General features: G+C 47.2%; 1 protein-coding gene across 5 annotated transcripts in view; it reads right to left on the reverse strand.

Moving 5' to 3' along the window:
• Positions 1-18,338, reverse strand: part of Atxn7 (ataxin 7) — a 148,645-nt gene continuing 130,307 nt past the window's right edge. For 4 of the 5 annotated variants that reach the window (XM_063257139.1, XM_063257140.1, XM_063257138.1 and 1 more), the window contains 7 exons: positions 17,849-17,931; positions 14,483-14,748; positions 12,856-13,054; positions 11,776-11,897; positions 6,503-7,472; positions 5,672-5,738; positions 1-4,008 (listed from right to left, as the gene is read on the reverse strand). In XM_063257139.1, the coding sequence (XP_063113209.1) occupies positions 3,908-4,008; positions 5,672-5,738; positions 6,503-7,472; positions 11,776-11,897; positions 12,856-13,054; positions 14,483-14,748; positions 17,849-17,931 (1,808 nt within the window). In that variant the 3' untranslated portion in view covers positions 1-3,907. The remainder of the gene's footprint in view (positions 4,009-5,671; positions 5,739-6,502; positions 7,473-11,775; positions 11,898-12,855; positions 13,055-14,482; positions 14,749-17,848; positions 17,932-18,338) is intronic. The other variant, XM_063257141.1, reaches the window with a different exon arrangement.

The raw sequence follows: 18,338 nt of genomic DNA on the forward strand, positions 1-18,338 counted from the left end.
TTTCATGCAGCCAACCTTATTTATTGAGAAGTCCTAATTTTATTGCCCATTTAGTAACATGTTTGTTCCACAAACTAATTTCTCATAAAGCAAAGCACAACTTTTTCTTATAAATAGTATAAATTATTTTATTTACAGAAACTTGTTACAAAACAAATAGACTATATATTTCTTCTCTTTTAAATATCCAAAGTAATTTTCTATCCCTTGACATTTGTTCATGTTCTATACAGCAGCCAACACAAGTCCAGCTGAGATGCTCTTGATTATGTGTACAAATTATCAAACTATTCACACATTTCAACACAGGAGATTGCTTTAGAACCAAGCTCAAAAACAGCAAGATGCTTTCAAAAGCCCTACATTCACACTGACAGTATGTAGTGCTCACTTAAATGATCTGACGATGTAAAATGTCTCGCACAAAATGTAGAAATGATTTTCTTCTAAACAATGAAACTTTTAACAATCATTTTTCAGAGTCCACCCCACCCCAGGACAGAATGAAACATTAAGAAATTCCTTGGCAACAGAACTCTCTTGCAGGAAGACAGCTGCCTTTGTAAGTTACGTTTTTTCAAATTACACATTTTTTTTCAATGTTCTCAGAGGTACTTCTTTGTGTTATATTTTTGGAATACAAATATTTTAAATGTTCTCTTTTAAACTCTGTATTTCATGAGTAACAAAACAGACAAATGTAAGCTGCTGGCGGACAGGAGATTGGAACCCTTGGTGTCACTGGGTAACCCATTACCAGCTTAGTACTGTGAACCAAAAGATCTGAACTGTAAAATACCTTATAAAATCACCAGCATTGGTAGTTTTCAACTCCTCCCCCCTAAAATTTTACAAACAATATTTAGGTGGAAAAAGCAAACTCCAAAAGTTCAACTGAACATTCAAGTCTTTTAAAAGAGAATCTGTCTAAGCTTAAAACTAGGTTCAGGCACTTTCAGTTTTTTTCCATTAGTCTGAAATCGTATCACATACTAGTAACATACATGTGCACAGAGTGTATACACACAGGCACACATGCACACGCACGCTCACTCACACAAACTCACACACACACAACACTAACAGAAGAAAAGCAGTGTGTCACTTAGTTACGTGTAGTCTACTGGGAAATCAGGCAGCTGGGGAGAAGCAATCAATGCCCGCTTCTGGACGAGTCCACTTCTGAGACGTTAAAGGGACAGAGACTTCCACAGAGCAGTCCCCAAAACTGTAAAGGAGGCGGGTTCCAGAACTATCGGCTTGGCAGTGAACCACTTCAAATTATAAAAAGGTATTTACTTTTATTAATTAATAAATAAATACTAGATGATCTCAATTGTACCAAAACAGGATATCAGAAAAAAAGACCTGTGCAAAAATACATATTTAAATATGTACAATTCATTTTTAACAAAATATGTCTTCTGAAATAGGGATACTTCCATATTTATAATAGAACAAGAAATCCCAAAATAAAGATACAAAAGTAGGTTTTGTATAATTCTTTGTTCATCATTGCAGCACTTTTTTTTTTTTTTTTTTTTTTTTTTTTGTAGGCTAAGAAAACTGCAGAAGTTGTCATGAAATTCTATTGGAAAGAATATAAAAATTATCTTGGTTTTAAATTGATACCAAAGTCTGTCTAGAAACAACCCAACCACTGCAAATTTGGTTCTGGTAAGTTAATTTAATTCAAAAAAATAGTTGTACTCCCGTGTTTTTAAATGGTCTTAATTGTTTGTCATAATAAAAAGTAGTTTTTGGAGAAAATAAAACATTTGAACAGTCTAAAATTTAATAGCACTGTTTAGAATGGGTCTGTTTGTGGCAGGCAGAATCCAAATGGCTAATTTCCTAATCCCGCTGTTCTGTGTATTACTGGGAGACATAATGAAATTCAATTAAAACCTCAGTCTAAGAAATCAAATGATCAGCACTCTCTAATCTAAGTATCTACATTATCCTGAATCAGCTTGCTATCATGGATCCTATTCACATCTTTCGGAACAACATGATCTGTCTATAAATCCCATCACTAAAAACAACTTAATTTATAACCATCATCAAGTCCCCTTGGCTCTGAAAGTAAATTCTGCCTGTACCCATTGCACTTGTTACCAAGGAATCACTAAGGACGCTCTGATTCCCTCTCAGCCCTCTCTCCCCTACTGGAATGGGATAACCAGACTGATTTCTCTGCACCAAACTGGCCCATCCATGCTCTCTCCTTACTAGCTTCCATATAGTATCTTTTAAAAAACATTTACTGATTGATTGCATAATAAGTGAACAAGATACTGTTCGCCCCTTCCTTTAAAAAATCAATATTTTACATCAATTTATAGCTAAAGTATCTGCATAAAGTCTTTGTATTCTTACGTAATAAGAATAATTCTGTAGTAATTCACATTATTAGGCTGGTAACCAAGTATTTATTCATTCTACCTGTTGTTGACTTGAAATTCCCTGAAACTTAAGTTTGTAACCCAAGAACTATAGGGAAAAAGGCTGCACTGACTGGCTCTGGCCAGGGCGGTGAGCGGAGCCTTGAAATCCTACCCTGTGTTCAGCCTTCTCCATGCCTTCTCCTCAGAGGACTGGGGTCTCAGCCTAGGAGCTGTGGTGGCGGCCGTCACCCCAGCACTCAACAGCACCTCCTCAGGCTGTACTGCTTTAGTTTCCCCTCGGGTGTGGCACAGGCGGAATATCTGGGAGGCTCTAAAACACTATCAGGAAGACAGCTGGCATGGAGTCCAAGAAACGGCATTGGTTGGGTCAAGCACTGCACACCTCACCACAGCCTCCAGGTGGGCACCGCAAGGCAGGTTCAGTGCCCAACCACTTCTCTGCCTTGGGATCTGCTGCCCACCCCACCTGCAGCCAGGTCACCTTCAGCAGTGGCTGAGAGCAGGTGGGGCACACACAAGCCAGGAGTACAGGAGGCAGAAAAATGTACTTACTCCCAGGGCAACTTCCAAAGAGGATGGGGGTGATGCCTTGGAAATGTTTAAGTACATCCTAATAATTTCACTTTAAAAAGGCAATTCTTTAAAAAACACTGGGTAGGACAGTCAACCCAATCTGACATACGGTTTAACAAGAAAACCTAAAGGCTAAGAAAATCCCATCTCTTTGGAAATCTTGATAGAAGCCTCCCCCACCCCCACAACATTGTGATTTTACCCTTCCCATTCTGACCCCTCCCCCAGTTTGGCTGTCCATTATCAAAACTAGTTTGCATTTTCATCCTTTTCTTAAATCACACAGAATTGCTTTTGTACCATGAAAAGTTAGCCTCCGCTATGCTTTATACTGGCTGCCTGGGCATCAGTGGCTTCAAAGCAGTTTGTAAGTTCAAAACTTCTGGTAGCTTCTTACTTCAAATTACTTGCAAAAGGCTGGGCGAGTCTGTCCCGACATCTTGCACCAATGTCCATACTGTACTTCTGAACACTGCTGTAAGAGTCAAAAGCCAGTATCCCTTCTTCTAGAGGTCACTCAGGGCATGGCGCTCTGTCCTCTGGAAGGTCCCTGGAAGGGCCCTGTCTCCAGAGCTAAGGTGCCTACCGGCTGCAACGTGACCTACAGAAGTCAGTGCTGAAATAATCTGCAGGGAGGGGGAGAAAGGGAAATCTACAGTAACGCTCTTGCCCAGCCAATAAACCTGAAGAGTGGCTCCATGATATACTGCAAGTTAAAAACAAGACAAAAACAACAATTCCTCACAGATTGGTAGCAAGCAGTCCAGACCACTTTAACACTGATGACAGCAATCCGGTGGCTGACCTGATCCAGTGTCCTTTACGAGTACTCACTGCTGCAGACATAGCTCCGGGGAGATCCTTGGGAAACAGCCACCTGGCTGGCGCCCTTGAGGCCAAGGAAGCCAGGACACGACTTCAAGGCATCAGGGAGTCCAGAGCGCTGAGTGGAGGTGCAACTTGTCCTCAAAAGTGTCCGGATGATTCCTCCCCGTGCTGTGCTCAGCTGTCAGGGACGCGCCTTTGGCTTTCAAAACAGAGGGAGTGGGGAAAAGAAGAAGAGTGAGCTAGCAGCTGTACGTGGCCCTAGTCCCCAGCAAGATACCCTATGGAGCTATGATCCCAGCTACAGAATAAGGCCCTGGCCTTCCAAGCCTGTGCTGTCCCTGGACACAGATTTCTTGAGATTGACTTTCGGAAAACTGATTAGAGGAGATGTAGGCCTGGTCTGCTAATTTAGAGAAAGACTGGTGGTTGCCTTCTGGCTCTGTATTCTGATTCTGCATCCTTGAAAGTCTTCCAAGGCCACGTGGGCTGGCAGACACAGGTATGACAGCTTGCACCCCTTGCAGTTCCCATGCGGCAGGAAGCCGGGCTTGGCAGCAGCTCACCAGGAGCCATGATAGCACAGTGGCTGGTGGCGGGGGTACCTGCCTAGACACCCAGCTTTCCAGAAGGCCCTACTCCTGTGCATAGAACAGCAGGTCATGCTTCTACTTTCTAAGAGCAGCATTGTTTGAAGTACTACGGAACTGCGATTCCCTGACACTCTCACGGCACCTACAGGCTCCTTTCGGCAGACAGGCAACCTTGGAAGTGGAACAGCTTGGGCTCACTCATCCTCCTCTCTAGCCATAGTCCCCTAGGGTTTGTGCAGCGAAACCAACAGCACTCCTATGCGTACCGGCAAGGGTTCTCAAACACAAATTTAAGTTCGAACTGGTCTAAGAAAAGATCCCCACATTAGATGATGTGGGTCTGTTCAGTGGGACACTAGTCCTCCCAGATGGTGAATGTCTGAGGTTACCTGGGCAGTCATAAGTCCAAACTTGGCCGGAAGCCAAATGGACCACACCATGTATATGCTTCTAAAAGTACCTACATTTCATATCCAAGTCCAAATCCGCAGCTTTTCTGTAAAACTGCTAACAGAAGTACCAGGGAGCATAGGCTTCAATTTTCCAGAAGCACTGTTACTTCTCTCTGCTGGCCCTGTTCTGCTACCTCAACCATTCTCTTTGTTCCCTGGGGCAGCTGGGCACACACTGCTGTCTAAACGGAGATATGGTATGTGTGTGGTGACACGAATGTGGGATGGGCATCACAGCCCCTGGAGGTGAAGGGCCAGGTGTACTGGGGCACCATATGCACAGCCAACCTTTAAGGGATGGGTACTACTGGACGCTGCCATGCCCAACATGAACTATCCAGGCGTGGTGAGCCTGCTGTGGCACACGTACCATAGCTGTGCCACCACCGAATTATGCTAACTGCAAAACAAGCAGCAGAGTACCTCCCCAACTTCAGAACAGCTCCCTCCCAGGAGGACTGTTCATGGAAGCTGGACTCACTTGTGAGCTGACCAAGTGAGTCTTATACAGTACACCTGCCCAAGTTCCTCATGTGGGTATTTGTAAGTCAAGGACTTGGTGGACAGCACAATTCTCATTTTGCCAAGAACCTCGCTTTAAAAACACCAGACAACATGCTGATAGCCCATAATCTAAGCAGCTACTTAAATTCAGTTATTCTCCCCACACCTCTGACATACTGGTTAAATGACAAAATACTGGAGGGAAGTTATTCAACAGTAAGAAACTCCCCAGTATTTTCTAAAAAATTCCCAATGTGGCATTTGAGGTAAGTGCTGAAGGAAAGGAAAGGGGAAAAGACGTAGAAAAGAGCCTCACATTTTAAGTCAGGGCTCTGGGGTGCTGCTGCTGAAATTCCTGTTCGTAAGCAAGCTGAGGAGATATCCTGAAGGATGAAATAACAAGAGCAGAGATGAGCTGCGGTTAGAGCGAAGGGGGCAGAAGAGACAGCTGCAGGAGAAGGCGAGCACGAAAGGCAGCAGCAAAGAAGATCGGGAAAGACAACGAGAAAGCAAAAGGACAAACGGTGGTTAATCTCAAATTCGCAAACCCCTCTGTCACCTCCTACCAAGGGCCCGCCATACGCTTCTTTTATGAACTAATAACTTGGAATGAGGTTTCAGTCTTCGGGTACCCCATACAAACCCTGTTTTCTTACCACCCCTGAAAACAGAGGGGAGAAAATACAAAGTGAAAGTTAACCACAAGCCCTGTAATTGCTAAAGGTGAAAAACAGGACAGGCTTTCTAAGTCTTAACTCGACTCTTCTAGATCCCTCTGATTTCACCCCACTTTCTTCACGGGAACATCTATCTGCAGAGCCACTCTCTGGGAAGTGCCAGCAGCTGGCAGCTCTGGAGTGGGACCTCCAGTGCTGGCCTTGCTGTCATGCCAGGTGCCTTCCTCAGCCCTGTCTGCTGAAGGCATTTTCTAGCTTCCTTACCCCCAGGAGCATCTCTGGCAGGCATCAGAAATCCTGCAGAGTGGGCCTGTTTTACCTTCCATGCCATGGACGCTGCCCCCTTTTGAGAAGACACCCGAAGTGACTGTTCACAGGCAAATCGACTAACCCAAGCACACAGATCTGTGGCAGGCGACTGAACCAAGGGACAGGCATGGGCGGCCCAGGGGCTCCAGTCCGGGTCCTACCTGGTGCAGAAGAGAACTGTTCGTCAGGCCTTGCGCCCCTGGGATGGTGCCTGTGTGTTTCATGTGGACGTTGTTCATGGGTGGCAATTTGGCAACCTTCGTGGGTTTGCTACTGCTGTTGTTGATGCTGCTCGAGCCAGGGGTACACTTTCTCTTCTTTCCTATGAGCTTGTCCAGAGGAGTGTGTGAGTGGGAAAAACTGCCGTGGGAGTTGACGGGCAGCTCGCTGGCCTGGTGGACAAATGGGCCCAGCGAAAGTGTGGAGTCACTGCTATTCACCATCACACTCATGCGCTTGATGGATTCTGTGGGGCTCCCACCAGGGGGGCCCCTCCCTGACTGCTCGTGCCGGAGGCTCCCCGGGTGCGTGCGGTTTGTTACACAGCTGAGACCCAGGCCGTGGGAGGATGTCACTGTGGACGGGTAGGGGGACCCAGAGTGAGCCACACAGTTTTTCCTAAAGGACTCCATGGAATGAGAAGAAGAGGAGGAAGAGGAGGAAGAGTGGACTAACAGTGGGGAACTGTTTTTGCGCTTCTTTCCTGAGCCGCCACTATTACTACTACTGGCGTTGTGACAGTTAGTGCTGTTTCCAGAGGACTCCTTGGGCCTCAAAGACTTGCTGGATTTCAACTTCTGAGGTTTCCTGGACATGGGGGATGAGGGGACTGAGGACAGGCCGGAGGGCGTGGATGGGGATGAGGACGAGGAAGACACTTGTCGGGACTGCATGCCGCAAACAGGATCCATCGCCCCGGAGGCGGTGGGCTGCGCATTTAGCGTGGTTCCATGAGCTGGTACCGATTTGCTATTCGGGGAGATGCAGGCAGAGGACAGCAGAACAGGGGATGCGGAGACAGTGGCTGCTGAAAGATAGCTAACCCCACCCTGTGACGTGGGCACAGAGTTTGTCCGGTGAGGAGCACGCATGGAGACAGGCGATGTGGTGCTGGGTACTGGCGGGATTTTCCTGCAAGGAAAAGGCAATGAGGGAGAGGTACCAGTATCGCAGCTCCCAGAAACCCGATGGAGGATCTGGCACACGCTGCCCAAGGGCTGAGTGCAGATCCAGGCAGCCCCGAGGCATGTGCCCTGGCAAGCTGTACTGTCACGGCGTGTGGCTCACCCCCACTTCCACCTGGCCCCATGTGCTCCCGAGTCCAGTCACGGCTCTGTGTTCCATTCCCAGGAGATGCCACCACCTCTGCTCAGACCACCCCCACCCGAGCCGTGCTCCTGCTTTCGGCCGGACTTGACATCTCCTCCTGGGAAGAGCCCCAGAGACTCACACTGCCCTCATTCCCAGACTAAGCAAGCCACAGCTTAGGGTCCACTGCAGCCTGGTGCTGAGAGCACACTCCATAAATACTGAGGGGTTCAGGAGAAGTGGGGAGCTAGTCAATAGCAACTGTGGGTCTATACTCTGCACAAGGGGGTTTCAGCTGTGTTGTAACATCTGAGCAAGGTATGTGATGGGGGAACAAAACGAGCATTCAGACTGTTAAGCCAGGGACATCCCCCTTGTATTTTAGCTCCGATTTGGGGGAGAAATAAAGCTGAGGAGGCAGCTGGCTATGGAGGGAAGTGCCTGTATTCCCCAGGTACTTTGGTAGGATCACTTATGCCTGGAGTTTTCAACTAGCCTAGGCAACAGTCTCAGACAAAAACAAAAACAAAAAGCTCAAAAAACAAAAAAGCCCCTAACAAAATAAAAACCAAACTGAGATATGGACCAGGAAGAAGGGCCTGACTAGAAGGCAAGTGCCAAGCCGGCTCTGCTCTAATTCCTAGGTAGCCCTTGTCAAAACACTCTGCCTGCCGGGCTCTACTGCCTCCGCTTTCTAGGGACCTAGCTGGCCTAATCGCTGCCTAGGGCGTTCCAGAAGCAACGTGGAGAAGCAGTGAGTAGTTAACAAGAAGTACCAACTGGGAGTGCCTGCAGCTGCGTTAGGACTCTGTTGCAAGGGGCAAGCACAGCGCAGGCCTGAACTCAGGGCCTTCTCCTTTCCAGCCGCGCCAGGAACTTGCCCCGGAGCGTAAACTACACACACAGTGGTGCTGTGGGAGTCATGTGAAGTGGCTCCAACTGCAGCCAGACTGCGAAGTGGGGCCCTACCCCACACAGCTCACCGAGGAGGGACACAGGTGTCACAAAGAGACCTGTTAGGAACTTGGGGTCTGTGGCCTTGGCCCATATGCCACGCCCCCAGGCATTGGGGTGCTGGTTACTGAGGTCCTGGTGCCACTGCTCACGGTGCAGGGGCTGCTGGGGGCCCCAGGTGGTTCACAAAATGAAGCCCAAAGACCAGATTTTCTGGAACTAAACCTGAAGGAAATGAAGAGTCCACAGATCTCCCAAAACAACAATTACTTTCAATTGTACAACAATTATTGGTCCTTCCAATTACTGACCTTTTGATGAAAAGTATGCAAAGAAAAGAGTATTTAGTCACACTGACCTCTGTCTGCACAGATAAACTTGTGTCTGTGGGGGACAGATAGCGACTGGGAAGGCAGGGGACACAGGGATTAAGGCTTTTCACCTTATGCCTTTTTATATTCAATTTTTGTTTTTTGATCAAGTGAATGTTTTGCCAATTTGAACAGTTAAAAAGAAAATGAGCAAAAATCCACTGGGACCATTCCAGGCACTTGCAGGAGGTGTGAGGTCATGATCGCAGCTCTAGGGAAGGTAAGCAGCCCCAGAAAGGAGAGGTGCCTGGAAGGACACTTGGGTCATGGCCACGTCCCACATGCTGGCCTGATGGCCACTGAACTCCACAGACTGAGGAAGAGGACTTCACATCCACCCCCACTACCTTCTCATACCCACTTAGCCCACGAGTCACTAAGGCTGAGGGGTAAGGGGGATGCTACTCTAGAGTTGCTCTTGGACGAGAGTCTGTGCTGAGCAGGAGGCGGGACCTGCGCCACTGTGAAAGTTTCTGTGAACACCTTGAGGATGCCAGATGCCATCTAGGAAGAGTATCCCTCTGCCAAGAAGCATGGCACTTTCCAGCAGATCCCAAGGGTGCTGAATGGCCACCGCAGTGGCACCCTGCAATGGGAGCATCTTATGGCTCCTGGGGCTGTGGCCTTGCTCCACCTTCCCATCTGCTTCAAACCCAGGCATCAGCTTCTCGTTGAGTGACATACATCTGTCATTGTTGCACTGACTTAAAACCAGAGGTCCAGTGGGGTACGGAGATACACGCCTGTAACCCCAGCACTCTAGACGCTGAGACAGAACTGCAAGTCTGAGCCCAGCCTAGACGTGCCTGGTGTCCCATAAGGCAGCCTGTGCCACAGGTGGTACAAGTGAATTTAATAACTTGTCAGTCTTTACTAGTAAAAGTAATAAGCTACCCAATGGGACAGTCATGAATGTATCATCAGTGGGTCAAACTGGCAGGAATGTGTTTAAAAGGAGTAGGGATGTAGCTCAGTGCAGAGCCCCTTGCTTTAAGCCCCATAAAAACAAAGCAAAATAAAATAGCACAACAGAACAGATGCATTAGCCTGATGTGGTGGTACATGCCTGTGAACCTATTACTCAGGAGGCCGAGGCAGGAAGACTGTTGACTACACAGAGAGGCCCTGTCTCAAAAAAGTCCAACCAACCAACCAGCCAAAACCAACAAAAAAGAAAACAGAAACCAAAAACAATCAGAAGTCCCAGGAGTGGAAGAAACCGCTTCTACCTCCTTGGGGCAAGTGAAAAGACAGCTTCCAGCAGACACGCAGAGCAGCACATGGTGAATCTCGGGATAGTGCTTCCTCAAAGCTCACAGAGGGAAAAACTTCTCCCACATGCTACGAGAACCAGAGCACCTTCACTCACTGCTGGACACGAACCACGCATTGATGCATCTGGGGACAGCAACACCAAGGACTCCCCTGTGTGAGGATGCACACAGCTCCCACCACCACCAGGCACTCTGCATGGGTGAGATGCCAGCTGTCTGGGGGTGTTCTGATGTGGGGAGAACCTCGAGCCCCAGTTCTGTCTCTGGGCAGGGGCCACACTCCATCAGGAGGGAGGAGGCCCTTCAGCAGGAGGAATTGGCAGATGGGAAAGGTGGCACACAAAGGAACACAGCTGGGGCACTGGGCTGCAGACCACTCCAGATGAGGGGAAACAAGGGCAGGGAAGCGAGGATGTGCTGGCACAGTCCACTCAAGAAAGCACTGGTCAACGAGCCCAAAGGATGAGTCTGAAGTGAGCAACTCAACAGTCCCCGCTAGCAATGCTCACGGTTCACCATGCTAGGTTCCCAACCCTCGTTCTCCAAATTGTTCTCTGAAAACATTTGCCAGATCGGGATGGTCTGGGAGGCATTCCACCTTCGCCTGGGCATCTCCTGCCCTGAGTGACAAAGCACAGCGCCTGGCCTGGCCCTGAGGCATTTAGTAAGGAAAGCACGTGCGCACAAGCAAGGCTGACTGCGCTTCCGGCCAGGGGACTGACTCTTCTCCCAGTCAAAGCACTCCTCAGAAACAAGAGCACGGGAACAGCGATCCTGCTAACGCTCTCAGGGACATGTGTGTGCATGCGTTCACCACCACTGCCAGTGTATGTGATGTCACACAAGATGTCCGAAACTGCCAACAAGGGCCGTGTCCCTAAACCGTTCAAGAGCTTCCTGCTGCAGTCTATCCACATCCAGCCCAGCAGCTGCAGGGCTCGGGCCTCCTCACGTACCGTAGTTGCTTTCCTGTTGTTTCTCAAACTGTCTTCACTTTCCCCTCAAGAGCTTCATGTCTGGTTCCTTGGAGCTGGAACCCATACATCACCCTCATGCTGAGCTCCTGATCCAGCCCTGGTCTCAGTACAAGGCTTTCCCCAAATGCCCCAGCCTGTCTTTCTCCCAGTGCACACCTTCATGTGAAAAAAAGGGCTTCCAGGTCTGAATCCTGGCCCTGTCCCACTAACTTGACATGTGACTCTGTATCTCAGCCTCGCTGTCTAAAACACTTATCAGTCACTTGGCAAATAACCGTGAGAAGTAAGCCTGTTCCCTAAGTCCCTGGCAGTGGAGCTCTCAGGGTTAGTGACTGTCGCTGTTGCAAGCAGCTCCCTGAAGACAAGCTGGTGACAGTTTTACTTTTCAGTGGACTGGTTTCCGTGCCCCCGACTCCCAACTACGTCTACGTGTGGGAATTCCACCTTGAACCCCGAGCCCCAGAATGATAGGTGGGTGAGGTGGTGGCTTTCCAGCCAGGGCTGCTGTAGACGGCCCCTGCACATCGCCCCCACTCCTGCCGGCACTCACTTCCACAGCTGCGAGTTCAGGTGCTTCTCCACCATGAGGCTGATGGCGCAGCGAAGTCGGTTCCACCTGGAGTCAAACACATAATAGCCTCTACCGATCTGCCGGCTCCCGAATGTGCAAAACTGGAAGAGAGAACAGGGCCATGTGCTTTCGGCCTAGGACACCAGTGTGGGGGACCACAGGGAGGGCTCTCCTTGAGAGAGGAACAATTATCTCCATTTTAGACAACCTCGGCCCTGTTTCCATGTATTGGCATGTACAGAGCTGGCTGGGCCATTTCTTTTTCCCTTCAACTGGCTTTAAGCAGTGTAAACTGGGCTGGCTGAGAAGCTGATGTGTAAGCTTTGAAGCAGAAAAACATGGTTGAGGTGGGAGAGATGGAGAGCGTTGCTCCAACCTCTAGGCATAAAGGATTACACATCACCTCCAAAGAGATACCACCTCCACTGTGTTATGCAGATTGTTCCCTCTGCATTTCTTGCCCTCTACATTTTGCAGAAGTGATCTCCTACCTCACCCAGCTCATGGCATCCATGTATTTCCCACCACATTCACTATACTCATCCCTAAGCCATTGCCTCCGTAGAGAATTAATAAAACCTGGGTCAGGCCCTGGGTCATGGCATTTGTTTTGGTGAACCACTATCTTGGCTGGATTTAGGACCTCCTGGCTCCCCATAACTGTATGGTATATCTTAGTGTCTTTATTCTTACTTTGGGTTGCACTGGAAGTGGTAGACTGGAATTAACTCACTAGAATTCCAGGAACTTCTCCATGGGATTGCAAATACAAACTCTATACACCAGCACACTGGCCAGGGTGCTTTCTTCTTCAAGAGAGGAGCTATTAGAAGGACAGCTGCCCTGAGTACCAGGGGCTGCAAAGCATGTGTGACAATGTCGTGCCCCAGTGAGAGAAGTTCCCAGACAGAGCGTGTGCCACCGCCCAGAGACACCTGTTCTGAGCTGCTCATACTCTAAGCAGTCCCACATGCATGGGTGTGTTGAGGCCCTGGGGCCCTCTAAGGTGCCTGGTCCGTACTGTGGGGGAGGGCAACACGGGCTGGACATGGCACTTACAGATGCTGGCTGAGGATGATGACCTGAATAATGACAGTCCAGTTTTTCAACAGACTCTTCTTTGTCATCGCCTTCGCCCTCCTCACTGGATAACCGAGAAGCTGGCTCAGAGGCAGGCAGGGGAGGGTGTGGAGACTCATGGACTGGAGGCGGGTCGATGGGGGCACTCCCACTTTGCTGAGCAGGGCAACCTGGCGGCCTTGGTGAGCAGAAAGTGTAGCATCCATCAAATCACATGCCTGTGAACCAGCCGCCTTAACTTGGATACAACCATGTATCCAAAGTCATCTGGGGAGGCCTGGCTTCTACCACCAGCCTTAGGGACACATGCTAGCCTGGAGGGCTTGCGAGTAAAGACACTGCTCTCCTAACCACACAGTGATCAGGAAGCTGGCTGCCAGACATACACAAAGACAACTTACGACCAGTCCTCCTTTCCAAAGCCTCTAGGCTCTCGAAAGAGGGGGAAATGCGGGCAGTTTTAAGAGGATTATTTCTTGACCCCTCTTCAACTTCCAACTGAATCTGAATTGCCAGGGCAATAAATAAAGTAACAGAGAAGGGATGGAGGTGATAAAGCAATGAGGCGGCATTGCCACTTTATGTGGACAGTTTGGGGCCTGTTATTCAGGGACAGGGACGGCTTGGCTTCCTCCAGCATCTATGATGGCCTGGTAGTTCAGAGATTAAACTGACTTTTTATAGCTGGAGAAATTTCAATGAGAAGATGGCCATAGAAAGGACGTACTAAGGCACCTCTGGTTGGGGCCTGACAACTCGGGGAGCCTCTTCCCGCTCTGCCTCCAGGACACTGCTCTGAGGCCATAGGCACAAGGCACACATAGGGTTGTCACGAGGAAGTACATCCACTCTGAGGCAATCACTTCCAGGGTCGGTCACAGCAGCAGAAAGCAGTAGCCACTAACAGGCAGGCACATCTCTGAAAGAAGGCCTGTTGCCCACGGCTCAATAACCAGAGCTAAAGCGCCTCACTCTCCCGGCCTTTCTTTCCCTTCCCTCTAGAAACTGGGCCTAAGGTCCTTGACTGCCACTTAATTGAATATACAAGTACACACACACATACTCCAGCATGATGTTCCTGAGGTATACATTTCATAAACTGTCCTTAACACACCACGAATCATGGCTTACCATGCTGCCAAAATGCCCAATCTCCATTCACAGAATCAAGACCCAGATGAATGAATGAAAGCCATGCTGATACATAGATGCTACTAGAAATTGAGACTGGCTGCCAGTCTCTAGCATGGCTGTACTTCACAAGGAGGAACAAGTGAATGAAAACTGCTGCCAAAGCCTTGTGAAATGTTCTCATCTGCAACCTTCAGAGTGTCCGAGCTTCAGTCCTGCTCAACAGTGCTAAGACACTTGACACTGAGCAGACAGAGAGCAGATGACAATTTTATCTTTACTGTGCTATTTGGATTTGCATCCAAGAGTGGCCCTGACTGACACTTAGCGGTGACAATCTTTACAATGTTTTATTTTCATAGTAAAACCCAATTAAAAATCTTCCCAGTGAGCATGGATGTGCTTTTTTGCACAACTATACGGCGGTCTGACCATGTCTCTCAGTCTGCTGAGGGACAGCAGAGGATATGCTTACCTTGGAAGACTGGGGGTGTGAGGTTTAGGTTTACTAGCTACGAAAGGCTTGGATTCGGAAGGAGTCACTCCGTGAGCACTGTGGTGCGGCTCCTGGGACAATCGGGGTGGGGCGGGATGCGGGTCCCTGAGAGGCTGCAGTGGTTGCTGAGAGTCCAGATGGCGAATCGATTCCTTTTCCCTGGTTTTGTTTTTGTGCTCGGCTAATAACACATCAAATCGTTTCCTTCTACCCTGAACAGCCCTCCGCTGGGTTAAGGAATGTGTCTATAGAACAAAGAAATACAGAAATAAGCAACCTCAGTAATAATTTTCACCATATATCCCCAAATAACTCTCTCCACAAAAAAGCCATCTAAGCCGACAGTTTAGCTCAGTGGCACAAGTGCCTGCCTGGCAAGCACGAGGTTGGGAGTTCAATCTCTGGTACAAAAAAAAAAAGCCATTTAAGCCATTGGAATAAAGACTGCTCCAGATGTGATTAACACCTCCTCTCCTCGGCTAGTCTAGAAGCACATGTTTCTGCTAACTGTAGAGGACTGGTGTTCTTTCTGGAAGAGAAAACATGGCTGCCGTTTCACTTGCTATGTGACTGCATGGTGAAAAGCAGACACAGGTAACAGGTACTCATGCTTTATGCTGCTGAAATAATTTGTTTATTGAAGGTCTCATCAGCTCCATTAAAAAATCCATTATTTAAAATTCTAAATGCTAATTTAAAGATAAATTAAATTGTAAATTAAAATATAAAATAAAATACATTCTTGAAAGTGTTCTTTTAATTACAGCCAGAGACAAAAAGGCTAAACGTAATTGTTTCCCTTTACTCCAAACAAAGTGCTATAGGAGGAGAGAAAGTAGCTCAAGTATGACACTGCAACAGACTGCTCCTGACAAGGATCATGTTGGAGACGCTGACAAGATGAGAGACAGAGGAAGGGAGAAACAGCAGACAGGAGAAGGGTCAGCAGAGCTGAAGCCTCAGACACAGTGGACACCAAGACAACAAAGGCTGACAGCTCTAAGTGTGGGCAGTAGCTGACGTCACGGCCAGGAAGTGGGCATACTGAGGAGGGCAAACCATGGCACTGCTGGGTTTAACAGCGCCACTAATAATAAAACAATAAAATCTAGGACCTAAACGTATCTTACAAGAAAATGCCTGCATCTGATTACTGGTGCTGTCCATAATTACTGGTACTGCATGAAACCAAGGTACTTGATGTCTAACACAGAAAGTAAAGTACGACATGGTCAGAGTTGGGTGAAATCTTATGGCAGTAAGTCCAGTCAGTGTGACATGATTCCACAGGTCTAGTTAGCTTATCTATTCCTTCCACATTCTGCTTGGGTCTGAGTCTGTCGAGAACCCTGACCCTCAGCGGCAAGTAAGCACATGGTAACCAAAGCACTCCTAATCCCACATTTACAAATGTAAGTGAATTGATCTACATGCTTCTTGTTCTGTATTTAAAAAATACCAAAACTAACAAGAGACTCCCAATATTAAGAGGATATGTATCATCTAAAATACTTTCACCATGATGAAGTTTTAAAAAGAAAGCCTTTGTTTCACCATGATGCTTTGCAGGTAACACAGAAGAGCATCTTGGGATAAAAGAAACCACCCCTCATTGACCACAGGCACCACATTACTGAATGATCATGTTCTTGGGAACCCACTGGCATGAGGCAGAGCATATACACGGAGTAAGCTATAACCAGAACTTGGAACAGGGCGGCACATCTTCCCTTGGGCTGGCTGAAAGCAACAGTTCATTCAGAGAGCTGTGGGGCTGTGCTTCAGTGACAGGTACAGTGATTACAATGCCTACCGTGTGTGTTCAGTTAGTACCCCATGAAAGGCAGAAGCAGTTTGTCTGGTGGTAGGAGGTTTTATCTAGAGTTTAAGGACAGACTTGGGGTAGGGGTGTCCATCAACCCTAGATGGAAAGCAAAATTCACACTAAATACATAAGTGGGCTTTTCCCCTAATTTTTAAGAAATTAGATGTTTATTTTTATTTATTTTGTTTTTTGAGACAGGGTCTCACTAAGGAGTTCAAGGTAGCCTTGACCACACTGTGTAGCGCAGGCTGGCCTTGACCTGACAACAATCCTCCTGCCTCAGCCTCCCAAGTGCTTGGATTACAGGCATGTACTACTATGCTTAGCTCTAAATTAGGCATTTAAATTTAGCCTTTCCCCCAAAAGGTTCAGAACCAATCCATGTTGGAAGACAAAATTTACCACTAGTTAAAGTCCATCAGGAATTTAAATAGAAATTAAAAACCATTTAAAAGTAAAATTTAGAAGAGAACAACTTACTAACTTTTAGAAAGCACTTTTATAATTCTCCCTTCTCCTTGAAAAAAAAAAAGACTTAAAAGTATATGCTTAAAAGCACAGTAAGTTCCCGGTTTAGGAGCATTCGAATTTCAAACTTCCACAGGTGTGCCATGTGAGACTCGCTCTGTTGGCTTATGAATAAATTCAAGGTAAGAATAGTTCTCCTAGAATGGAACTCCTTTGTAAGTCGGGAACTTCCTGTCGTAGTTGGAACCCTTCTGAAGGTCAGCCGGGGCCACTGGAGAAGCATACACAAACACAGGCGCTCCAGCCAGCCCACATTGGGCTCTCACTTCACAGCATGTGTGTGAGCTTCCTACTTAGCAGACAGACATTCCACAGGAAGAAGGGAAAACTTCAAAACAAGAAGCAGGGCATTACTCTTGCCTCAATTTACATATAAATTAGGTTATATTTTCTCTAATATTTTTTGGTAAGCTACAAAGTAAGGTAATCTCAAAGCCTACTTTTTTTTTAAAGCAATAATAAATTTCAATTTAGTTTGTGTAAGAAATTAGACCAAACTAGTCCGAGTATTACAAACCACAAATTGTAATTACTGAAAACAACTGACACGATATAACAAGACAGGCCGGATTCCACACTAAGGTCAATCAGAGTGGTAAAAGGTGATTCTTTAACAGTTAAGAACATTGTAAAAATATTCAGATATTTACAAAGATACTTGTGGACTTGTTTTAAGTCAACAGAAACCACATAGAGTCGCATCTCATTAAATTTCCATGTGGAAATAATGAGTCTTGGAAAATAACAGACTGATCAAGACAGAACACAATTGTCCAGAAGTATACAAAGCTCATTAAAAACAGACCCTCTTTCGAGCGTAGCACTTGTAACCCCACTTTAGGTCTCGCCAGCTGGAGGCTGTCTTCACCAGAGCTGCGTTTCCCATCTTTAAACAGACCATGACGGAGCGCAGTGCACAGGCACCATGTGGCCAGCAGTGCAGCACTCCTGGGGCTCCGCTCCCCAAGGGACGGGCTCAGGGGTTCACCCACCTTGCATGTTAGAGACCGGGTGCAGGGCTTCTTGGTGTCGAGATCAATGACGCCGCAGTGGATGTCAGGATCAAACTCTCTCTCTGTCAAAAGCACATAGACATTACAACTGCTTGCCAAATACTCCTTCATCTATTTTGTAAATAAGAAAACAGGAGAAATCTCAAGACAGATAAATATAAATAAAAGCTATCACATTATGGATAAATAACACCAACAGAAGAATGGGTAAACAAATGTGGTCTACACACACATGGAGCACCACTCTGCCATGAAGGATAGACTCGAATTTCCTGTAGGAAAATGGATGTGCCTTTAGCCCATAGTCTTACATGAAACAGATCAAATACACAAGCTTACATGCCACAGCTTACACAATAAACCCAAAATACAATTAAGAGGAAAAGAAGTCACAGATGATAAGAAATAGGAAAACAGATTTTTTTCCTATTTCTTATAAAAGAATTCAGGTATGTCACGTACATGCATC

The sequence above is a fragment of the Cavia porcellus genome, unplaced genomic scaffold (assembly GCF_034190915.1).
Source record: "Cavia porcellus strain 051 isolate PalLab524CR breed Dunkin Hartley unplaced genomic scaffold, mCavPor4.1 scaffold_10, whole genome shotgun sequence".
In the NCBI taxonomy this organism is placed as follows: Eukaryota; Metazoa; Chordata; class Mammalia; order Rodentia; family Caviidae; genus Cavia; species Cavia porcellus.